At 41.8% G+C, this 25,872-nt stretch overlaps 1 protein-coding gene across 1 annotated transcript in view; it reads right to left on the bottom strand.

The window, feature by feature from the left end:
* PRKG2 (protein kinase cGMP-dependent 2) overlaps positions 1-25,872 on the bottom strand; it is a 62,279-nt gene that overhangs the window by 1,991 nt on the left and 34,416 nt on the right. The window contains exons 8-18 of the mRNA XM_073002036.2: positions 24,430-24,524; positions 22,731-22,799; positions 18,024-18,122; positions 14,990-15,140; positions 13,210-13,346; positions 12,510-12,599; positions 10,422-10,563; positions 8,870-9,033; positions 6,793-6,915; positions 3,071-3,133; positions 1,183-1,249 (exon numbers count right to left, since the gene is read on the bottom strand). Of these exons, the coding sequence (XP_072858137.2) occupies positions 1,183-1,249; positions 3,071-3,133; positions 6,793-6,915; positions 8,870-9,033; positions 10,422-10,563; positions 12,510-12,599; positions 13,210-13,346; positions 14,990-15,140; positions 18,024-18,122; positions 22,731-22,799; positions 24,430-24,524 (1,200 nt within the window). The remainder of the gene's footprint in view (positions 1-1,182; positions 1,250-3,070; positions 3,134-6,792; positions 6,916-8,869; positions 9,034-10,421; positions 10,564-12,509; positions 12,600-13,209; positions 13,347-14,989; positions 15,141-18,023; positions 18,123-22,730; positions 22,800-24,429; positions 24,525-25,872) is intronic.

The following is a 25,872-nucleotide window of genomic DNA, read 5'->3' on the forward strand; positions in this document are numbered from 1 at the left end:
TCCTGCTGCCATGCTTCCTGGGAGGAAGCCACTGCAGTGATTCCTAGGGATGCTGATTCTTTGGAAGCCACCCTCTATCCTTTATGATCTCATAAAGAGCAAGGAGACGATGACCTCCAGGAAGGATTGCAGCAGGAAATGAAGGACTAGAAAGGACCTAGACTTTACCCGATTGAGTGAAATGAAGATGTCTGGAGTTAAGTGTTTGTGGGCTGAGAGACTCCTAGAATCCTGTCTGTGGAATTACTGAAGGATTCTGGGAGTTGGTACACCCCTACTTGTCAGACTTGACTCCCAGTCTACTTAGCTTGTGTCGTCAACAGTCAGGCATAATGAGAGTTGGATAATACTAGATATGGCCACAAAGCACTTCATCATGCTTTGGCCCAATTTGTATGCATAGCACCACAAGTGCTGCATGTTCCCTCAGCACCCCCCTTCCAGCTGCCCCACTCAGAAGCCTGTGCATACTGTCCAGGTTGTCCCCCTTGGGTGGTTGTCCAGTCCAGGCAGGAATTTGGGCGTCCTTTCTCCACCTCCTCTGGCAGCCAGCCACTCAGACAAGGAGGTGGGATGGGGATCCTTGATGGTCAGCTGCTGGAGGAGGCAAGGAAGGAAAGCCCAGGCCCCTGCCCAGACTGGACAGCCACCCCAGAGGATGACCTAGCCAGCATGCAGATGATTGTGAGTGGGGCAGCCAGCACGGGGGTGGGGGAAGGGAATGTACAGGTCCTAAGTGTACGAATCGGGCCGAAGAGCAATGAAGTGCTTCATGCGCATGTCTAGACAACACCTGAAGAGCTACATGTTATCTGGCTCTGGACTCGGCGATCCCTGACCCCTTTGCTCCTAAAACAAGATAACAGCAGCTCTTCCAAGTATTTAATGAAGGGAAATGTCATGGGCTTTTCCCTCCCAGCAGAACACAGATTTTATTATATGTGGGATCAAGACTCAAAGGAAGATCTGATTCGAGAATCCGCTTTCTAACTCCTCCCACCAGCCACAGAGGTTTCTAAGGTGGCTCCAGCTATGAAGTCAGAGCTACAGTCTCATAGAGGGGGGAAGAAGACGTGTTTGGGTATGGCAGCGGGTGGGGAAGGAGAGTGTGTAGATCTACTGGATTCCCCCACATGGAGGGGGATTTAGATCAGCTCTGAACAAGCATGTCTGGCTCAGTACCTCTCTTTTCAATGGCGATGTTAGTTTCCGTGCCCTTAGTCCCTCCCAATTAAAACCGTTCAGCCACCTAAGAAGAAAAAAAAAATTGATGAGGCTGGCTTCAGTAGTTATGCTATTTAAACATACTATCAGTGCGGAAAGTTTGAAGTCTCCACCACCCTTCAGATTTTAGCTCTTGTGCTGTGTCACGTAACCTTTTTGCTACCAAGGGTAGCATTCACATGGAGCAATTTATTAGGGGATGCCTGCCTCCAGTTGGCTGTGCCAACCACATTTCTCAGCCACCCTGATTCAAGCCCATCACAAAAATACAACAAATGTTACAGTCAGCAAAGGACAGAAGGGACCCCCTCACCACCGCAGGAGTATACCGGATACCTTGCAGCTGTGGCCAGGTATATATTGGAACCACAAAACGAAGCATCCACACCAGAATCAAAGAACATGAGAGACACTGCAGACTAAAACAACCAGAAAAATCTGCAGTAGCTGAACGTGCCCTGAAACAAACTGGACATGAAATTCTATTTCAAAATACTGAAATACCGGACAACACCAGCAATCATTACGTCAGACTGCACAGGGAAGCCATTGAAATCCACAAGCACCAGCACAGTTTCAACAAAAAAGAGGAAAGTATGATGCTCAACAAAACTTGGCTCCCAGCTCTCAAAAATACAATGTGCAAAAGGTCAATGAACTCTACCGAGGCACAAGGACAGGGGATCACTACACACAAAAGACCAGCTAATGACACCCATCAACCACAGGAACAGATAATCTCTTCTCCTTAGCACAACAATACACCCACAACAATACACACTAATCACCCATCTACAGAAAAAGACAAAAGCCTATCTCACAGCCATAAATACTGCACTCCCAAGCCAACTACATCAGAGCACAGGTTGCTGTCCTCTGAAGATGCTGGCCACAGAGACTGGCGAAACGTTAGGAAGAACAACCTTCAGAACACGGCCAAAGACCCCGAAAAACCCAGAAAAACCACCCTGATTTCTCTCTCCCTCTTTGTTTCTACCACTTTTTCCTCTCTTATCCATCCTTTCTCACTCGCTGTGATCCTCTTCTTGATTCTGCCACCCTTTTCTCTGGCGGACGTCCTATGGGCATAACAAATGTGTGCCTCGAAAACGGGAATCACCCATGATAGTGATATTTAATTTAACGTAATTGAAAGCTATCCCCCTGCGCTGCTTCAGTTTCCAAGATCCTCTGGGTTCCTGTTTGCCTTAAGGAAGACTTCGGTAGCCTCGGGATGGAGATGAGGAGCCTTCAATACCCAAAAATCACTAATCACAGAGTGGAGACACTGATCCCAGACCCAGCAGTGGCAATTTTTGGCTAATAAAGGGTCCTTCCACTCCCCTGCTTTGAGGCTTCTGATCGCTTCCGAAAGCTTCTGAAAGTTCCTCTTCTCCCTCATTCTCTCGCTTTCTCTTCCATCCTGTTCTCTGTCTCTACCACTTATTTTCCCTGTATTTCGGTGCCACCCTTTCTTTCTATGTCTCCAGCCCTTCTTTCTTTCTGCTGCCCTGCTTCTTTTTCTCCCTTTGCTAATCCCCCCCCTCTCTCTTTCTCTCTCACTGCCTCTCTCACCTCAATTTCACTGTTTTCCTGCTCTGTTTTTCCTCTCTTCACCACCCCTTCTCTCTCTCGGCACCACTGCCTTTTCTCTTTCTGCCATCCTGCTTTTTCCTCCATCTCCCTCCCTCCCACCTCAGTTCCCTTTTCTCTCCCACCTTCCCTTCCATGCAGCAGACTTTAGGAGAGGGGCCGACTACTCTTGGCAAAGAACTGGGGAATTCTATGTTCTCCAGACTCCATATAGCCAGAACCCTGGGTTGACCAGACCCTTTTCTCTCCTTACCTGTGCCTCTTAATGTCATGGATTCCATTTTTCAGATTTCCTAATCTCTCAGTAGGATTTTGTCTAGAAATTAAACACAGAAACATTTATAATTGAGAAATATCCATCATCCATCATTTGATAGTATTTGCAGGTGCAACTCAAGGAAATCACTGATCTAAGAGTGGTCCTTTCGACCAAATAGGTAGGGTATAAATAGAATGAATGAATAAATAAATAAGTCTGCTCAGCTTGTTCTCATTGAACAAGCCTGACCCATGTTTTAAGATCTGCCCTCCATCCCTGTGGTCCAAGCCATCAGGGGTATAAGATTGCTGAGAATCTAAAACAAGGACTGTGTTTTGACTACAGCCTGGTTCTCGGTGAGGTGAAGAACTGTGTGGTTTGGGCTTTGTAAGAATGGAGTAGTCAGCTAGAACAGACCAAAGACCCACTTAGTTCACTCTTCTGTTCCCATACTGGTTAACAAGATCCTTTGGAGAAGAACCGCAAGTAGAATATTCCCCCAAAGGCAGCACCAGCAATGGAAATGGGCACTCATGTGCTCCATGCCCCTGGTCTGAAGCTGCCTCTGCAACATTTCAAGCCACCCTGAGTTAGAAAGCAACTAAAAAAAGCATAACGGGGGGCCCTCATGGCTGCAGAGCTGTGGCACTAACGTTCTGTGTCTTGCAGCTGTCTTGCGCACTCAGGACATAGAACAGACGCTTCCCATGGTCCATATGTAATATGAAAACTGCTGCAGGCTTGCAGTTAATTATAAAGCAAGAGGCTAACAGGATGAACACATGGGGGTTTGTTCAGGGCACTGAAGTGCTGATTCAGTGAATCTCGTTTGTTTGAAGTGTGGGAAACAGAACATCAAGAAAAGAAAAAGTGCCACATTAGCTTTCGTGTATCCTTCGGCTGCAAGGGATGCCCCACCCTTGATCTTTTGGTTTTCCTGCCATTCTTGCCACTTCTTTTACAAAGGAATTCGAGGCAATGATTCCCTGCAGGTCTTCCTGAAAGGCACGAACTAGACTCAGAGATTGCTTAGCTTAATAATAGTCATCATATGCTGTCGATTCTGACTTATGGTGGCCCTTTTCAGGGTTGTCAGGTACAGAATGCTGTGAAGGGTTTACCATTCCCTTCTTCTGTGGGATGCCTTGGGACTGTGCAGCTGGACCCAGGCCACATAGGCTGGCTTTTCTCCCTGCTGGCCCAGTGGGAAATCAAACTCTCAACTACTGGCTCTGCAAGCCACATCCTTAAACCACTAAGCTATCCAGCCAGCTTAAGCAAGGGGTTATTGCCTCCTGCCATGTGAAATGCAAGAATGAGAATTCCAATTCGCAGTCAGAACCAGGCTTTCCATGAAGACACACCTCCTTTGTATCATTAGCCACTCATCGCCCACAATTTCCAATCCAATTATACTTGTTTGCAAGACATGTCTTAAAATGGTTTCTAGTCTACTTCGTTGTTAAGTTCTCAGTTTGAAGTCTGTTGCCTAGCAACTTGCATAGAAATGAACACATAAGCTCAGAAAGATAGCGGATTATGGCAGAAATCACAGCGGCTTAAGATGAAGAAAAGATGCAAAGATACAGCAGGCTAAAACGAGGTATTATGTGGTCCACACTATATTCATTGAGTCAAAAAAAAATCTTGTAGCACTTTGAAAGGCTTGGTTTTTAATTTAAATTTACTTATCAATTTAAACAGACTAACCAAAAAGCACTACACAGATCCAAAGTTTGCAAGTAACTAGTTGCAAGTAATGTAGTTACCTGCAACTTATTAGTTTTTGATAACAAGGCTGTAACACAATTACATTTCCAAAGTAATGTAACGAGTAGGAAGAAATTTACTTTGTTGGTATAATGCGTAAAATTTCCAGTTACTTTTAGAAGTTATCTTTAAAGGTTATTTTAACACATTTCAAGGTAATTTTCTATGTTCTGTGCCATTTTCTTTTCAGTTCTAAGCCTCTCTGTGTAACAGAAATAAATAAATAAATAAATGCAACAAGCAACACAGCAAGTTTCTTGGTAAAAATTGTAATGAGGGACAACAATGGATTACTTTCCAAACACCTCAACACAAGTAAAACAAAAAGTTACTTTCCAAAAGTGTTAGCAAAAGGCCATGAGGACCTGAAGATTACACAAATGTAAGAGTGGGTGATACCTTTGTTGGACTGCGAAAAGTCATACAAATCGCAAACTTTTGTGCAAAAAATACACTTCAGCAAGTAGCACCACCTTCAAGACAACTCCTGACACGTGGGCTCCTGACATCAGTCAGAGGTGACTACAGACTGAAGAAAAAAATCTGCTTATGCTCACCATAATTTGACATTAATTTGGCTTTAACTAGCATCTTCTACCTGGTGATTAAACCAAATTATAACTTCAATTCTTTGCTACAGGCTGTTTTCACAGCCCCACAGCTAAAAAGAAAGTTTCAGTTTCAGAAGCAGGTGATGTAGGTGTATTGGGGGGGCAGTCATCAAGGGCGGAAACTCAAGCCGTGGGACTGCCTGTCAGTTTGAACTTAAGTCAGACCAGTGACTTGACTTGGGTTTCTTTTTCAATGGCTCAGAATTAACTTGCCACTTGGAACCCATCCACCCCTCCCTTTTTTTGACTTGCGAACCTCTCTGGCAGTCATATTGTAATTACAAACCTTTTGGTCTTAAGAGCAAGGCAGAAAATTCTAACCATGCTGCAACGGATGGTGCTTGAAACTGTACGGGCACACACGCATGCATGTGCACACATACACACACACACACACACATGCATGCACGCGCGCGCGCGCACACACACACACACACACACACACACACACACGATGGACGTTTGCAATCTGAGTCTGAAATGACCTCTCCAAACAGACTTAGCACAGACATCTGCCATCAGTTTGGGGGACTCTTATCTACAAATTGTCTCCACTCTCCGTAAAACGGTAGTACTTAGCCTGATGGAATTTTCTCCGCGAAAGTGTGAAATTTGTTTGATTTTTTAAGCGGTCCAGTAAAAACCTATCAACTGCTTTTACATTTCGTGTTTTCAAAAGTTACGTTCCAAACTCTGCACGAACCTATGCAAACTTCATCAGGATTAAGCCTTTCTGGAGAAAAAGAGGGTCTAGCTGAAAGCAAAGCATGGAAAATTATTTCCAAGAAGAATGATGCTCTCACTCCCAAAACACTGTCTTATTTTGGCATTAGTTCTTAACGGCTTCATCATATGCCTGATATTCCTTCATTTTATGAACCATTTTCAGCTTTGCTTCTAAGAAAACATGTATGGGATTGTAGCATAAAATCATTGTCCTCACCATCAACACCACGACCACTATCATGATCATTCTCATCATCATGTGTCTAGATCACAATAAGCGATGGGGGGGACGACAGCCCAGATGGGAAGAATCTTACAATAATACTCTAATTTTTAAGGAATCAGAAGCATGAGGGCCAGAATCTTACTGTGCAGTGATGGGGTTAATTAATAGGGTGTTGGTCACATGTCAGGCACACAATCAGGTATTGACAGGCACTTCATTAATTAACCTCAATTAGTCACGGCAGCTTCTGTGACAGTGCAAGATACGTGTAAAAAGGCAATTTTGGCCTACCTCTGTTTGTGTGAAACCATATATTGCTCCAGAGAATATAATGCTACTAAAGTATTCTTTTCATGCCTTTGCAACAGAATTGCTGTTCTCACCTGCAGAGTCGCCGAATCAAGTCTTCAGGCCGCTTTGTTATTATTCTGGGAAAATCCAGCCTTTCCACGCCTTTTAAAATCAAATTGTAGGTCATCATTTGATCAGTCCCAGAAAATGGAGGACTAGAGTAGATGCCGCAGTTTTGAGAAGTGAGTTTTTAAGGGAGAAGAAATGGTTGAGGGGAAGAGAGGATGAGAGAGAAAGAGAGGGGGGGGAGTTAAATGAAATGAGGCTGGTAACATAAAATAGGAAATTCTATTCTGGTCACAATCAAAATCCATAGGAAACTGCCTTCTACTACATCAGAATCACCGGGTATTGTCTACGCTTAGTTGCACGACCGCTCCATGCAACAAAAGTCTTTCTCAGTTCTTGAGATTTGATCTTTTCAACTGGAAATGCTAGGATTTAAATCTACATGAAAAACATCTGTCATTCAGCTCTTTTCCATTCCACCTATGGACATTTGCTCAGGTAGGGGATGGACCTTTATTTAGACAGGATTCAGAGTTCAGCAATGTTGAACCATAAATGGATATTGATCCTTAATAACAATATATGATTCTGCCCCATAAGGAGGCAGATCATTAATTCTTCCTGGCCCTGCCCAATTGCTCTAATTGCTTGTAACTCATGCAAAGTATGGAACCACAAGAGACAAGGCATTTTAAAACTCTGCAAGATTCCTTCACTCCAAATAGACACAAAACAGAGAGATTTCCCTCCTATTTAACGTCTCTGAAATCTGTGAAAAATACATCTGCTGTCCTTTCCCTTTGAGCAGCAAAGAGTGCACCCCCACCCATGCCTACACAATAAGCTGATTGTTAAAAAAAGATACCACCACCCCATCCGCTTCTTCATATTCTTAAATAAAGCAGCAATTATCCTCATTTGGGGGAGCTGACACAACTGACAAATCATGCAACTTTTTCACCAAAATTGTGTGTGCATTTTTTAAAAACACAAAACATTGTTTTTACTAGTGCGAGAATTCTACTGAAAATTCAAGACTTTTTTCAGTATCCTTGCCAATGAGAATATTTCTCTTCCTTCAAGCACAAAGTATTTCCTAGCCTTGCTACTTTTAACCAGAGATTTCAATTTACTGAAACCCACAGCCTTAACAAAGCAAGGCTTCTTCTTATTGAAGATTACTAAGCCACAGGAAAAGTCATCCGGGGCTGAAATGGATGATGAGCAGAGCCAGAACTCATGATGAATAAAGTTTGCAACTTTTATCTGTTTTGTACTATGTCTTCTCTATGTCTTGCGCACACATAATGGAAGAGAAAATGATTCACGGAAACACTGATCTGGACAGCTGAGTAAGTACACAGTGATAAATCGAGCTATTCATTCCAGATAGAACAGTTCTGTTGAATGAATGGCACTTATGTAAGTCCCATTGATTCAGTGGGTCCACTCTAAGATGAGATTAATAGTCAAGTTTAACTGGTTGGCCAAAAATCCTGTTTGCACAGCCCTGCATATACAGCAGTGCTGACATCATCATCAGTGGCAAGTTTCCACCAACTAAAGGTTTCCTTTGGGTAGGGGCAGATCTACTATGAAATGAATGAAGCTTAAGTTTCAGGGCGCCTTATCCTGGTGGGGTCCCAGGATTGACTTCAATCCACCTTTGTTTGAAAATGTGTGATGATCCGTTGTGGAACAACCCCATGGAAGAAGATAACAGTGGTTACCTAGACCTCATTGCTGGTTGCAAAACAACAATTCAAACTCCAGGGCCCTCGAAATGTAGTTCTGCCAGTGCCATTAGAGATTTTTGGGTGCCCACGATTTTGCTGCATTGTGTATGAGACATGAAATTCTCTCTAATCAGAGGTGGTTTGCCTATGATCATTGGCCATTTGCCACAACCGCCACGGCTGATGTCATCTCCATTACACTTACAAAGCTGTACAACAGGATTTCAGCCGCAGCGTCCAGATCAATGGCTAAGGCCGAAAGTTCCCCCAGCCTATAACGGTCAGGCAAAAACCCACCGCCACCACAGAAAAAGTCTCTTTGTGAAATAAGATTTTTTTTTTAAATGGAAAGAGAAGCACATACCTCCCCGTAAGTAGTTCGTAGACAAGAATTCCAAGAGACCAGAAGTCTACACTGAAATCATGGCCTTTGTTGAGAATGACTTCAGGTGCAACATATTCTGGGGTCCCACAAAATGTCCAAGTCTTTTGCCCAGCACCAATCTTCTTAGCAAACCCAAAGTCGACCTTATGTGAAGGAGAAGATACTATGATCAGACAGAAATATTCAAGCCTTGTTATTTTTCTTCCCAGCCTTTGGTTTTAAATGGAGATCATACTGTTCCATGTTCCTTCATTTCATGAAATCCTCTTCTTTAGTAACAACAGCAGAGCTTGGACACTTTCCTTTTTTGACATACAACTGCCAGAATCCCCAAACTGGCATGGCCTATACCTAGGTTGGCTGGGGATGCTGGAAGTTGTAATCCTAAAAGGCACTAATTCCAGGCTTTTAAGAAGGGACATACAGTGGTGCCTCGCTTAACGAGGATAATCCGTTCCAGCGAAATTGCTGTAGAGCGAAATCCTCGTTAAGCGAAATAAAAAATCCCATTGAAACACATTGAAAACCCATTCAATACATTCCAATGGGCTGAAAACTCACCATCCAGTGAAGATCCTCCATAGGGACAGCCATTTTTGGTGCCTGTATAGCGAGGAATCCGTCCAAAAACACAGCGGGGAGCCATTTTTTACACAGAGGGTGGGCATTTTGAAGCCACCGATCAGCTGTTTTAAAATCATCGTAATGCGAAGAATCGGTTCCCGAAGCAGGGAACTGATCGTCGCAAAGTGGATTTTGCCTATTAAAACATTGTTTTGCGATCGCTACCAACATGAATTTGACTCAACTTCGGGAGGCAGTGGAAGACAGGAAGGCCTGCCGTGCTCTGGTCCATGGGGTCACAAAGAGTCAGACACGACTAAACAACTAAACAACAACAACAAGCCCAACTACTGCCTGATGCTGTTTGGTTTGTCTGTCTTATGTTCCTTTATTTGACTTGACTGGATCTTATTATGTTATGTCTTTATTTTTATTAGGAGCCTCGTGGCACAGTGGGTAAACTGCAGTACTGCAGCCAAAACGCTGCTCACTGCCCAGGTTCAATCCTAGGTAGCCATCTCGAGGTTCACTCAACCTTCCATCCTTCCGAGGTTGGTAAACTGAGTACCCAACTTGCTGGAGGTGGGGGCAATGTATAGCCTGCATGATTAAATTGTAAATCACCCAGAGAGTGCTTGAAGTGCTAAGGGGTAATATATACACAGCATGTTTTGCTTTTTTCTTTTTAATTGTTATATGATAGTATTTTTTTTTAATTTGACTGCTGACCACTCAACAGTAGTTCCTTGAAGTCATGGGGTGGTATGGAAGTTTAATAAATAACTAAACAAACAAATATTCACCGTGTAGGTCGAATTCTGACTGGATTCTGCAACAAAACATGACTTCAAGGGGACTAAAAACAAAATCCCCATCCTGATGCATGAGGGTTGACTGTGGACACAGTACTGGATGAAAGGAAAAAATTCACTATGGCTATAAATATCTCTACAATTTAAAACCTTACCAGCTTTATATATCCTTGGGCATCCAAAATCAAATTTTCTGGCTTCAGGTCCCTGTAGATCACACTGATACTGTGCAAATATTCGATAGCTTCTGTCACACATGCAACACAGAACTTTGTAGTGGTGTCATCGAAGCTACCTCTGAAAGAAAGCAACAGTTTTCCTTCGCTTTCTCTGATCATGGGTAGAAATATGTACAGCATGTTATGAGAGAAACTGGGTTTCTTAGGATTTTAACCAGATGGAAGTATACTTTCCTACCTTCTCTGGAAAGGGAGGTTTAAGTGCACACCAAAGAAACTGGGTTGTTTGCAAATAAGCACAATGAAATGGGGCAGACTTCAAACACGAAAACATTTGCAAACGATGCTGAATGCGAAACCCCAGTATTTTATGGTTGTTGTGGGTTTTTCGGGCTGTTTGGCCATGTTCTGAAGGTTTCACCAGTCTCTGTGGCCGGCATCTTTAGACAACAGGAGTCAAAATTCTCTCTGTGTTCTGGCACCCAGTATTTTAATTTATTTTTAATTTTTAAAGCGACTACACTTACAATTGTAATTTTATATGCATTTACTCAGGAAAAAAGCTCCGTTGTTTAATGGGAATCACTCCCAGGTAAATGTCTAAGGTTTATAATCCTAAATGATAAATGAGAACCCTCTTTCATAAAATGACTACATAATCCATAGATTTTTAAAAATCATTTTAAAAAAAGCACATCCACTGTGACAAAAGAAAGTATAACTCTTTCTCTCAGCCAGAAGCACATCTCAAACACCATAGATGCTTGAAATTTTATATGTATACTTAGGAGACTTTAGTAGTGTGCACCTTTTATTTGCCAAAAATACTGATTTTAAATGTCAATTCTGAAGCCTGCAGTTCCATCTTCAGTCACTAGATGGAAGACTGCCCTAGAACTCCAATGGTGTTCATCCAATACAATTTGAAGCTAGGGACAAGAATGTTAGGGCTTCTCCCTCCCAAATGCATTGGAGGAAACTTCCACTAACTAGCATAAACCTGGTAGCCCCCCAAGTGAGGCTGTTGGGCCACATCATAGCATCAGCCATGCTCAGAGGTCCCAGAAGTCACAGTTTTGTTCAGACTGGATGGGCTCAACATGTGCAAATCTGGGTGTTCCACAACCTTGCTTGAAGGTTTTGGTAGATCGATATGATGTCTGGTCCAAAATGTGCAAACTCGGGATTTCTTTTAGTAGATAATAAAATGACATTTCCAATAATCATTGTGCTTCATTCTTTAAGTTTCTGAAATGTAACATTATTTTATTCGTATAGCTGTGCTTGACACAGATAACAATATATTTCCAGATTTCAGCGAGGTAGCCTTGTTACTCTGTTTCAGCATACATAGTAAAAATAAAAGCAGGAGTGCTATGGCACTTTAAAGCCTAAAGGGTTTATTTCAGTGTGGGTCTTGGTACATTCCACTCTACTTCATCAGAGGCAACCCAGCACCACAGACAAGATGGGTGTCTGAAGAAGTGGACTTCACCATGAAGAATCACACTGACATCAACCTTCTGTAAAAGTTTAAGAGCAACACAATAAGCAGGTCCAATCACTTCAACTGAATTTCTTAGGTAAAGGTAAAGGTTCCCCTTGACATTTAGTCCAGTCGTGTCCGACCCTAGGGCACGGTGCTCATCCCTGTTTCCAAGCCACAGAGCCAGCGTTTGTCCAAAGACAGTTTCCGTGGTCACGTGGCCAGCGTGACTAGACACGGAACGCCATCACCTTCCCACCATGGTAGTACCTATTTATCTACTCGCATTTTTACATGCTTTCGAACTGCTAGTTTGGCAGGAGCCGGGACAAGCGATGGGAGCTCACTCCATTACGTGGATTTGATCTTATGATTGCTGGTCTTCTGACCTTGCAGCACAGAGGTTTCTGCAGTTTAACCCGCAGCGCCACCACGCCCCTATAAAATGTCTTAAGACCAGCATTTCCTTCCTTCCTTCCTTCCTTCCTTCCTTCCTTCCTTCCTTCCTATTTTTCATACTTCAAAATAAAACCAAAACGAGGGCTTTTTTAAAAAGAGAGAAAGAGTAATAATATTACCTGTCCCTGAGAATACTCCATAGTTCACCTCCAAGACAGGCTTCTAAGAGCATGTAAACATATTTGGTATCTTTGAAAGTGCGATAAAATCTGAAGGACAGCAAGGGAAAAAAACAGATTGCAAAAATCTAAACAAAGCTGATTTAAAACCAAGATCTCTATGGCATAACAGTAATGCATAATTTTTAATTGTTTTATCTTTTTATCTTTTTATTGCATTTAAATTGTTGTAAGCCACCCAGAGACCTTCCAGAAATGTGGGTGGCATATAATACTGGCTCAGCACTGTGTTAAGCTTCAAATGTATTATCCAGTTCTAATTCTTACAGAAATTCTGTGAGGCAGTAGCGGGCAACTGCCAGACACTGATGGCTACTCTCCAACTCATGGCAGATGCAGCCAGACCTAACATTTTTCAGTCCTCTCATGAAAAGTAACAGCGAAGTGACGGATCTTATGTCAATGATCCCGCTTTATTGCACAAAGTAAATATTTTGGAAATGAGTTACACAACTGTGTAAAAGGACAAATGATGACTCTAAGGAGCTACTTTATAGAAAGTTTTTACCCAGAGCAGAAGTGAGCTTTCTGATGAGTAGCTGTATATCATGCAAATTGGAAAACAATTAAAGCAATATCCAGGCGGTATCATTTTATACAACAGACATTAAAGGAAAATGTAAAACAGAAATCAAATTACTTCACTATGAATGGAGAACAGGCCTCTTCTAAAATTCTCTTTTCAGAATGAATGTGCTCCTGCTGTTTCGTATCCACAACGTGCTTCTTCTTAATGCATTTCATGGCAAATGTTACGTTTTCATTCTTAACTTTCACCTGTACTCACAAAAGAAAGGAAAGGAAAGGAGATTATCCAGAGGGGTGTACAAAAACAACTCCCTGAGCACTTTCCAACTTTCTTGAATTTATTCAGAATAAACAGAATAAAATGTAATGTGTTGGACTGTTGACACGACAGGGACATATCCTGTTTGAATAACCTTGTTTTGTCATGCACACAAAATGAGCTTTCTAGCATTCACAGAACATGAAACACACATAAAATAAGGAAAATAAGAGGCCAAGGATTTAATACGCTAAATATGTTTATCCAGCCTTCTTGTCCCATCCCCGTTACCAACAGGGATATGAGAATATCACTGAAATACCACTGCATTTGGCGCAGTGTGAAGTTAGCACGCGAGGAACTTTATGCCAGGGCAGACCACAATCCATGTCTGATTGTGCAACTGATTCTGCAACCAATTACATAACTACGCCTGCAGATCCCTTTGCTGGAAACGACTTTTGCCTTGGCCCAAATTTTGCAACTTCAAGTTATTTTATTTATTTATTTATTTATTTATTTATTTATTTATTTATTTATTTGATTTATATCCCGCCCATCTGGTATAATTATACCACTCTGAGCGGCTGACAACAGAACAAATACAATTAAAACAGTTACACAGGCATAGCAATGCAAAAGGACTTTTTTTCTTTGTGCATGGCTATTCATGCATTTTTTTTAATGAACATTTTCGGTACACATTTCTCCCACTTTTATACCTTTTTCCTATTAACTCAAGGATGCTTTTGTGCCTTTTTTCAAATTTTACACATTTTCAGCTCTGACTTTTTCGATTCAGCTTTTGATGTACATCTTCATCAAAATGGATTTCAAGCTTCATCGCTGATGAACTGTGGAGATTCTCAGTCATCCAGGTGAGGCTATCTGGAAGTTGAATAATGGCCACTGGACTTCCTTCTTATTAGGTTGAAACATTTGACCACTCATCTGAGTAGCTCCTTCAGATGAATAAAGAAGCTGCTTGGATGAGTAGCGAAACATTTTAGCCTAATAAGAAAGAAGTCCAGCTGTCATGACTCAACTTCCAGATTCATGATTGGATGTGTGAAATCGATGTACAGTAGGACCCTTCTGTCTAGGGGAGCAGTATCCACTGATTGACTTGTCCACTGCTTGGAAAACTAAATAAGAAGCCCCAGAAATAAGTATTTATATGTATTTCCAAGGCATATTTAACAGAGCTGCTCACCAGAGGGAGCCAATGACCATGCAATATGCAGTGTTCAATACTTCCACATTTTCCATCATCTGCAGGAAGCAGGGCTTAGAATTCACCCCCTGCAGATACTGCAGTCCTACTGTATCTATAAACATGAACCCAATACATATATTTTTCATCACTAACCGTAACCGGCATGCCAGCCCAAATCTAACATGAACACTTGACAGCTGTACTAATGGAATGGAGGATGGGACATAGGGAGAGAATTGGGAAGAATCCTTGTTATTTACTGGAGTTGTTTTCATTGGATTAATATTATTTATATATAAACTAAAAAGATGGACTGTTGATATCTTAGAACACATTCCAATATTCACTCTGGCATGGCAATGTCATAATCCTCCAGATAAAGAGCTACAGTCAAAGGTTTGAAAGGCAAATTCTTACGAGCTCAACTCTTCCAAAGCCACCAACGCCCAAAGTCGCGACGATTTCCAGGTTCTGAAACGGGCAAGAGGAAGGGAACTGGGAGACTTGTTCTCTCAGCTGTATCATCTCCAAAGAGACAGCTCTGGATAACGGCTCCAAAGAAGACACTCTGCATTAAAAGGAAGGAAATATCCTCGCTGATCAGTCTGGCCGAGCAGACAAGGAAAAACGATTGGAGCAGTCTGAGAACTTTTCTGAAAGAACTTCTGATATCTAGGCATGTTGGCTGGATGAACCCATACGCTCCCTTCCCCTCACGAAAAGTCTCTGGTTCTCACCAAGAAGCTAAGAAAAGAGCACTCCAGGAAAAATGTGACCAAAATGTGATCTAGAGACATTCTAGATTTCTGCAAGTGCTGTCTCTTCAGCTTCTCATGCCTTAGTGGAGACTATGTGCTACAGTCCTATTATCTTGCCGAACTACAGGATAATGGAAAGCTGTCTTATGACAAGTCAAGCTATGGGTCCGCTAATCAATCAATCAATCAATCAATCAATCAATCAATCAATCAATCAATCAATCAATCAATCAATCAATCAATCAATCTGTCTGTCTGTCTGTCTGTCTGTCTGTCTGTCTGTCTGTCTGTCTGTCTGTCTGTCTGTCTGTCTGTCTGTCTGTATGTTCATTTCTTCATTCATTCATTTATTTTTCTTTTCTTTTCTTTCTTATATTTAAATACCGTTAGTGCATAGCACTACTCTGGGCAGTTAACAACATAAGGATAAAACATCTAGAATGGAAATTAATATTAAAATAAACTAATGAATCAAATAAAAAGAAGATACAACCAATAATAGAATTCAATGCAGGGAACAGGACAGGAGGCATAAGGCCAGGCTGGATTGCATAAAGCAAAGTCTTCAGAAGCCTTTTGAAGGCTAGGAGGGAGGTGGCCAGGTGGAGCTCTACCAGCAGCTGGTTCTTCTAAAGTGTAGGTGCCACTGTCAAAAAGGCCCAGTCCTTTAGGAATGATTTCCTGACCTCCCTTGGAGGAGCCACCTGGAGAACATGGCCTGGCAGGATCTGGTAGGGGTGGGTAGTTGTCTATGTCAACTAGCAACTGTTTCCCATGGTTTCAGGCAGGTATTTTTCTCAGCTTTCCTGGGAGATGCCAGGAATTAACTTGATATTATCTGCAGGCAGACATGGGCACTGGTTCTAAGGTATGGCCCAATTCCTTCCACATCCCTGATCAGAGCTTGGAGGGGAAAAACATATGAAATAGTGCTAAGTTGCATCATCCTGCTCGTGGTTCTTTGCATCTATGCAAGAACTGGGGGGGGGGGGTTGAAGGAAGGACCTGGGCCAAATCAGCAAAGAAAAGAATTGCTTATGGGAAAGTGGGATGTAGCAAAATTTAGCAAAACAACGAAAAAAAGGACTTGACAGGGGTACATTTTGCTCACTCTCAGGCTATAGGTATGCCCAATGAAGGTATACTATATCTGCCAAGGCAGAAAATAATGTATAGAGTTCATCATCCTTCAGAGGGGAATGGAGTTCAAAAACCTAAATGCAAGGAAAACCGGAACATTAATTTTTCCAATAACGTTTAAAGAGTTACCCCTCCCCCTCAGATGTCAAGATAAGGTAGAGATGAGCAGTAGCTGCTGCTTTCTACAGTTCTATTTAAAGCCTCTTTTTAAATGGCAATGTTTCAGGAGACATTAAATATTGATTGCATCCTTTCTGTTTGGATTCCTCAGGTCTGAAATGGTAATTTGTTTGACGAACAGTCAGCTGGTTTGACTGCATCTCTCAGTGGCCATTTTGCGAAATGAAACGAGGGTCAGAATGCCAACGGTAATACCTTCATCTTAAGCCTCATTCCTTTCACCTTGTTCCTGTTCCACATAAACGGTCATTTGGACTGCTCATTAACAGTCACACCAAATTAATATCTGTCATATTTTTATTGCTCTCATCTACTGTTACTCAGAATGGCGTCTGAGGAAGAGGACTTGATCCAACAAACCTCACATTAAAATACAGCACTTTAGTCTTTAAGGTGTCTTCTTCATTTTAAATTTTTATTATTTTCTCTCCTCTTTTTTTTTGGCTTGAGGTGCTATTACTATGATTGACACCTCTGTTCCTGTATCTTTGACAGCACTCGAAAAAATAAAGCGTCAAAATTAAGTAATCACAACACTGTCATAGCAGAGTCAATTTAGAAGCACTCCGGGTGCCCTTCAAAAAGTTTTTTGAAGGCAATACATGCAAAAAGAACAAGATTCCCTCAAGATTTAAACACAGCAATATAACAACTATAAGCCAAACTAAGAATTCTGAAACAACATTATGGAAGACAACAGAAAGTAATATAGGAAAGCAAACGGCTGTTCCCAGATGGAGGCAGGCCACGCCATTTTAAAACAGCTGAAGAAGACTCAACACGAGGGCAAAAATTGCATCGTGTCAGGTTTCAACCCCTCTACCTTAGAGCTTCTTGTTATCCCACACGGCAAATGCAAAATAGAAAGCATTCATGCCGATGATAGGATGGGAAACATGAGGGATGGAGGGGAGAGAGAACATTGGATTGCAGCCACTGTGTCGGAAGGCTGGAAAATTGCCTCCATAGATGCTACAGCGCCACAACTGACGTACTGAAACAACGCTGGACTGAAACATGTCATTGCTGAGCACCTTTCCGAGAAAACAGCTGAACGCAAAAGACAAGAGCATATGCCCATGAAACAAAATATTTCAGTACTGTCAACTCTGTACTGCTTCAATGCCGAAATGCTGTAAAAGCTGCCAAGATCCGCAGGGCTGAGAAAGCCTGGGGGGGAAAAACATTGGCCCAAAATTTTTAACAATCAGTGTAAATACAGTCACCAAAACCAGAGGTGTGGCATCCTTTTAGGCATCGTTTAACAAGACTGCTGTTATCATGCAGAAGGGACCCTTGAGCTGTCGACTCTTAAACACAGTGCGGATGATGGTGCCTTCTATGCAGTTTCAAGAGTCAGCTGGAAGACTTACTGTGCATTCCTTTTTTCATCATCACGAGTCAGGGTAGCCACATAACCTGCGAGATAAGCCTGGAGTTCTTCAAAAGTCCCAACAGTTTGGTTGAAGGTTCTGCAGAAACAAAAAGAATGGACCAGAATGGCACATTTTGTCCAGAAACAAGGTCCACAGTATCTACAGTAGGGCCACAGTAGCCGCGTGGGGATCAGTGCTAAGCCTCCCCCCTCAGTGGATGCCAGAACACACAGATATAGAAACCCTATACATAGCATACAGTGGTGCCTTGACTTATGAACTTAATTGGTTCTGGAACTCCAGTTGTAACTTGAAATGGTCGTTAAGTCGAAGCACCATTTCCCATAGGAATGCACTGAAATGCAATTAATCCATTCTGGCTGAAGAAAAAAATCACCAAAAACACCCAAACAAATCACTGCAAGACCCATCAGAAACGCGGTTAATCCATTCCAGCCGAAGGGAAAAAAAGAAAGAAAAGCAAACTATGCAAGACCTTTCAGAAATGCAAAAAAAAAAAAAAAAAAAAAAAAAAAAAAAAAAAACAAAAAAAAACAGAGCAGAAAGCGAACAAACCATGCAAGACCCATCGGAAATGCAAAAAAAGCAAAGCAGAAAGCGAACAAACCATGCAAGACCCATCGGAAATGCAAAAAAAGCAAAGCAGAAAGCAAACAAACCATGCAAGACCCATGGGAAATGCAAAAAAAGCGAAGCAAAAAGCAAACAAACCCCTCAAGACCCATTGGAAATGGCGGGAAAAAACTCAAAAAACAAACAAACTCTGCAAGACCCATCACAGCATAGAAACATAATCCCACCACTGAGTTCTGGAAATGTGTATTTCTGGGGTTTTTTATTTAATATTTTCAGGCAGTGGATAAGTGAAACAGCAGATATTGATCCTACAGATATAGTGGTCTTACTGCAATTTTTTTCATTTGTTTTTCCAGGTACAAATACAACACAATATCCATATTGTTTTTCTGCTTAACCGATTTTGTGGTGTATCTTTTTATTCAATAGATTTTAAAAATTTTTACTGCAGACTAACTAAAGAGCTTTAGCTGTTGGATAACAAATATCAAAATGCAAATGATGATAATAGCAGCAGCCAGCTATACAGTAACTAATAATTGTGTTTTTTTTAAAAAATTGAAAAACTTTCAATGCATTTTGCTTGACTTTTAACAGCAAAGCTTCTATAAGTTTTTGCGTGAGACTGCAACAAGTTACACTAATTCACTGAAAAATCGGATAAATCCTCAAAGCATAAATATGATTACAGGCAATTATTGCTTGGTGGAGGCTTGCACTACTTGTGGCCCACCAAATGGAACTCATTAACTAAGCAGTGTCACCTGCCCAATACTTGATAAACCGTTTATTGTTTCACTGTCTCAGGCTGAAAAAAAAACAAGAGCCTTGGTGAGTATTTTAGAAGTGGAGCCTTCTGCAAATTTATTTCAGATCACTCTCAAGCGGCCCTTCAATATAAGCCTCCCAAAGGGACACATAATCAATAAAACCATAAAAACAAAAACCAAGATAAAAAGCACAGAAACTGCAGCTATCGAAAAACCAATACAATCTACCAGAGTTCTAAAATTAAAATCCGTTCTGAAATATGCTGAAATACCAGGCCACTTTTAAAAAACAAGAAATCTTGGTACCGACTAGAAAACAAGGATGGCACTGGGAAAGCTTCCTTGCTAAGGGCAAGGTTGGTGAGTTCCATGTGTCCTTTTCTTCGTCCTGTTCATTCCTGAACCACTGCAGTAAAGTTCACATTTCAGGAACATGCCTGATTTTCAGTAAACCTTCTTTAGCCAGCATATGCCATTTCAAGGCAATTTAAATCTCCGAGGTTGCTCACAGGCTCCAGGTTAGAACGCCCTGTTCTTTTCTTAAAGATTCCTCCAGGTATCCCAGTGGAGTATTTATGGAAGGAGACAGCATCATAATTACTCGTCAACTTAAGCACATAAAGTGCTTTTCCTTTCAGTATGCTGGGGAAATTTAGCTTGGGTAACTTATTTCTACAGTGTGATGGCCCTTTGCCTTTTTTTTGCAGCTGCAGGCTTCAACACAGGCTGTTCTTCAACTTGAAAAGTTACAAGTGGAACGGCCACAAAAAGTTTGGAGTGCCATCATTCAAGTTGGCAACTGCAACGTTCTATATCTCCCTTTCTTTGGCTCTGGCCCTCTTGTGGCCACGGAACAGTCTCACCTGGGTACCCCATTCCTTAGGGATTTGTTACCTGAACATTGTTTTTTATGTTTTAATTTTGTAGTTCTGCAAACCTCGGCTTCTGCCCCAGAGTACTTTCAAACTCCACTGGCCAAAATCCGATCGAATATTTATGCAAGCCCGCCGAGAACCAAGAACTTTGTCCTGCCTGATTCACAAGGTGCCAGATGTGCCACCTGGCATTAGTCAATCAACTATGGCAAATTTTATGATTCCACATACAGGCACATAATTATGCAATAGGATTCTGGCTATTTTTATGCCAATAAAGGTTATGACGATGATGATGATTCTGGCTATTCATTTTGAAATGTCAGTAACTTATATACTCTTGACTGGACTTAATGAGGCTTTTTGTGCCTGTGGGGTTTTTTTTCCCCACTGCCTGCAGCCAACGTTTTGCAGTTACTTTTGCTGGAATGAGGCTCCAGGACATGCAGCATGCGAGTGGCTGGAAGATGGGGAAATAAGCCAATAAATAGCCAAGGTGTCTTTGCATCTTGATTCTTCTAACTTTCCAGAAAAACTGCTACTATGAGTCTCTCCCTTATTTTTTTCTTTCTTACTCTGAAGCCCCTTCCTGCTTCTTCCTGCTCCTGTTTTTTAAAGTGAGAAAACCAGGCAGAATTCAGCTCTGGGGGCTTCTGTAATACATTTAAAAACTCTTCCACACTAAATGGATTTTCTAGGACCTTGGAACTGTCATAGATCACAAGCTGAATATGCGTCAACAGTGTGATGTGGCTGCAAAAAAGGCAAATGCTATTTTAGGCTGCATTAACAGTCTCCAAATTCTATAGGGTACTCATTTCCCTCTATTCAGCACTGGTTTAGCTTGATTACTTGAGATTCTTGAGAGTCCCCTGGACTGCAAGGAGAACAAACCTATCAATTCTGAAGGAAATCAACCCTGAGTGCTCACTGGAAGGACAGATCCTGAAGCTGAGCCTCCAATACTTTGGTCATCTCATGAGAAGAGAAGACTCTCTGGAAAAGACCCTAATGTTGGGAAAGTGTGAAGGCAAGAGGAGAAGGGGACGACAGAGGACGAGATGGTTGGACAGTGCCATCAAAGCGACCAACATGAATTTGACCCAACTCCAGGAGGAAGTGGAAGACAGGAGGGCCTGGCTTGCTCTGGTCCATGGGGTCACAAAGAGTTGGACACAACTTAATGACTAAACAACAACAAATTGTGCGCACTTCTGGACACCACACTTCAAGAAGGATGCTGACAAATTGAAACATTTTCAGAGGAGGGCAACGAGAATGATCAGGGAGCTGGAAACCAGGCCTTGTGAGGAAAGGTGGAAAGAATTCGGCATGTTTAGCCTTTAGGAAAAAAAGACAAGAGGGGTGATAGGAAAACACTTTTCAAATACTTGAAAGGTAGTCATTCAGAGGAGAGACAGGATCTGTTCTCAATCATTTCAGAGTGCAGGACACACAACCATGGGCTCAAGTTACAGGAAGCCAGATTTCTATTGAATATCAGGAAAAACATCCTAAATGTTAGAGCAGTACAGCAGTGGAACCAATGACCTCGAGAGCTGGTGAGTGCACCAACACCGGAGGCATTCAAGAGAGATTTAGATACCTACCTGGTGGCTATCCTTTGATCTGTATTCCTGCATTAAGCAGGAGGTTGGACTTCATGACCTTATAGGCCCCTTCCAACTTCATGATTCTATGATTCTATGATTCTGCATAACAAGTGTTCCTTCTGGCCTAATTCGAGTTCCCAAACTGGCTATTGGCTATTTGCTTCAATAGTTACAAGCTTAGGTCAAGGCCCTCGTACTCTGCTACTAAATGCCAAGGGCCAAATCAATGGATAATGCCAATTAGAGCGGGCCCGTTGAATCAATGGGACTTACATAAATGTTGACCTACAAAAGTCCCATGGATTCAGCAGGTCTATTGCAGCTGGAACAAACAATTTGATTTTGTCCCCAATAATCCTAATAACAGTTTGCTGGGGAATCACAGGAAAGGCAGTTACAAAACCAGGTTTTTGAAGCTCATTATAGCTTATAATCCCAAGGCTCATGGAACTCTTCTGCATGACCTAGCTAGATCCACAATTACTACAACTCTGAAAAGATGTGTCATAGTAGCAAATATGAATATACCCGTATTTTTCGCTCCATAAGATGCACCTTTCCATAAGACGCACCAATTTTTTAGGAGAAGAAAACAGGAAAATATAATCTGTTTTCTTTGCTCCATAAGACGCACAGACTTTCCACCCCCCTGTTTTGTGGGGGAAAAGTGTGTCTTATGGTGCAAAAAATACGGTACCTTGAGCATGCACATTGTAAAATGCACCTTGCCTTCTAGGAAGCAGTGGTTACAGGAATTTTAAAAAAAACCTGTACTATTGATATAGACTATAAATGCATACTTGAAGAATTGCGGGAACAAAGGCAGCAAAATATAAAATTATTACTTACTCTCTATCTATTACAAGACATTCCACATCATTTTCATCTGCAATTATATTAGCTGATCTAACATCATCACTGTAAAGCAAAAAAAGATCAAAACATTGTATTAACACACTACTTTAACACAAATAGGAACTTTAAGATGCCACATATTAAATGTTGTTCTGTATGAAACCAATGTCTTCTCAGTAAAAATTACTAAACAAGTCATAGCAACCCACAACAAGAATGTTTTAAGTACACTACTGGAACCAAGAAATGTCCCAAGATTAAGAGTATGTTCCTACACATGATTACTTAGAAGTAAGTTTCATTGCCTTCAACTGTTGTATATTCCAGTGGTCCCCAACCTTTTTGGGACCGTGGACTGCTTGGGGGGGCAGGCTCCATGCACGGGGAGGGGGAACCCATGCGCTTGCGTGTGTGTGTGTTGCACTCACACGGATGCGAGTGCGACATGCCCCTGTACAAGCGTGACACCCCCCCCCATGTGAGCACAACACGCCCACCAGGTGGGTGGGCAGGAGGGCAGCCCAGTTCTGGCAAGCCCACAGACCAGCACGGGCCATGGACCCCTTCTATATACTGTTATCTGGGGGAATGCTCTACTGAGTATAATAAGACTTACTTAATAAGCATTTAATGAAGTACACTGTTTTTAAACAACCAGCTTGTCAATAGTTGCAGTAAGATTTTATAGCATCAAACTAAAGAGCTAAGCAGATATCCATTTTCAGCTAGAAAGCCAATGAAACAGAAGAAGGATACGAAAATGTGGTGGTTTTGTGTGTGCCAAATATAACATCTGGCAAAATTTGGATCCTAATATTGTGACTATTGCCACTGTCTGCTAGGCAAATGACAAGTTCTGCTCTGATCAGAAGGACATCAGTACCTAATAACTATTTCATCATCCCACTCAAATTTTGTTGTCATTAAATGTGCCCCCCGTGTTATCTCCATGGTTTTAAATAAAGATGGGCACAAACTTGGGAAATGGTGGTTCGTGATGGTTCGTGGCTAACAATGAACCACAAACCAACTGCAAAACCGAATCAGTTGCTGGTTCAGGTTAGTTTGGGTCATCAATGCATAGGGAACTATGTCTGGTCAATCCAATTTTGTGAAACCTTCCAGAATCAGGGTGGCCACATGCAATTGTGCATCTTTTAAAAAAACCCAGAAGACCAGTCTGAGATACAGAAAATTCACTCAATAGTGGAAAAAAAATCACATGGAAAGAGCAACAGTAGCATGGCGATTTATTTTTTTTAGTTATGCAACCTAGATATATTCCCAAATTTATGTTGCTTAGCATGGCAATCATTATTAGAGTTGACCCACTGAAGCAAGGGAACATACTGTATAGCCGCCTAGAGTGGTCTTAACCGACCAGATAGGCGGGATATAAATAAAATAAATAAATAAAATAAAATAAATATAGGGGAACTGACCTACCACATGCCCACAGATGCAGTGGACCTCCTGTAGTTATAACTTAGCACACCGAGCAACAGGATTGCAGTCAGGATCCATCATCGCAAAATATTTCATCATTTCCCCCTTGAATTTGGTTCGCACCTGTATTCCCACTTTCCGCTCCACTCCTGGATTTCCCAGTTATCAGACTTAAACCACATGCGCACCTATGCAGGCATACACATGCACACACAGGTCTGTAAACCAACAGTAGTTTTGAACTAACCTGATCAGGGCCTTTTCCCCAAAGTAATCTCCTCTCTGCAATGTTTTAATCAACTGTGGTTGTGACTGCCCTTCTGAGGTCTGGGTAACCTTGACCTGGAAGATGGAGAGTTACAGGTCGCTTGTGCAACAGAAAAATATGAAACCTAGTTGTTCTGTTTAGTTTATTGCTCATACAATTCATCCTCCTTTAAAAAAAAAAAAGCAATCAAGTAGTATAAGCTAGAGTCAGCAAAGTGCAGGTTGTTATCAGGTATTGTTGTTGGTAGTATGTTCCATTGAGTTGCCTCTAACTTATAGTGACTTTATGAAAGAGTCATCTCCAAAATGTCATGCCCTCAACAGACCAGCTCAGTTCCTGTAGACTCATGCCTGTGGCTTCCTTTAGGAAGTCAGTCCATCTAATATTTGGTCTTCCTCTTTTCCTGCTGCCTTCCACCTGTCCTAGCATGATTGACTTTTCCAGAGAATCCTGCCTTCTCGTGTTGTGCCCAAAGCAAGACAACATCACCTGCAACATTTTTCCATCCAGAGACACTTGCTTTAGGACCTGATCATTTTCCTGGCAGTTCAAGGCATCTACAAAGCTCTTTGCTAGCATCGCACTACAAATCAGGGTAGATTATGCAAGTAAAATGGCTTGCCGAATCCAGATGATCACTTTAAAATGCTTGAAGAAAGCACTTGCATCTGCCAAGGATGGGGACTTAAGTTGCGGTACTGGCTGTTAAGTCAGATTTAAGCTGCACGAGTGACTCAGATTCAACTTGGTGTTCTATTTTTTCCAATGACTTGGACTGGACTCACGACTCAGAACCCATCCACCCCCTCCCTTTTGGGGAGGGGACTCAGACATGGGACTTGGGACTTGATACCAAAGACTCAGACTTCAGACTTAGACACAAAGACTTTCCATCATCCCTGGGATTTGCGTGAAAACGTGTGGCCTCTGCAAATGTTCCATGCAATCCATCAAGGTATTCCATGCAGATGAACTCCAACACACACATTTGTTTCAATGGACAACAGTGAAGAGGCGTGAACTTCTGTTTGGTGAAATGATTGGGGCTCTCAACATAAGCCCAAACCTACTTTGTCCAACCCAATTTGTGATCGCTCCTCTCCGCACTTTCCAAATATTTATCCTTGCCAAAAGCACTTTGCATAAAGTTGATGCATAAAGTTGTCTAAAGAGTAGTCCAAAACCTGCTGTAGGTCCTCCCCCCCCCGGTTCTCAGGAGGAAGTTTTAGGGTATACAGGCAGGCAAAGATAAAAACCTTTAAAATGTCAGGCTTTTGTACATTTTATGTTATAATTTTGGATAGGAGGGGAAGAGGTGGAAGGACCCCCTTCCCCCTGGCTTTCCCCACCCCCACCTGCCTACCTACCCCCGGTATTTTGAAAAAAAAAGCCTCCATTGAATTTATTTTTAATTTTTAACAT

Source organism: Pogona vitticeps, chromosome 5, assembly GCF_051106095.1.
Source record: "Pogona vitticeps strain Pit_001003342236 chromosome 5, PviZW2.1, whole genome shotgun sequence".
NCBI classification, from domain to species: Eukaryota; Metazoa; Chordata; class Lepidosauria; order Squamata; family Agamidae; genus Pogona; species Pogona vitticeps.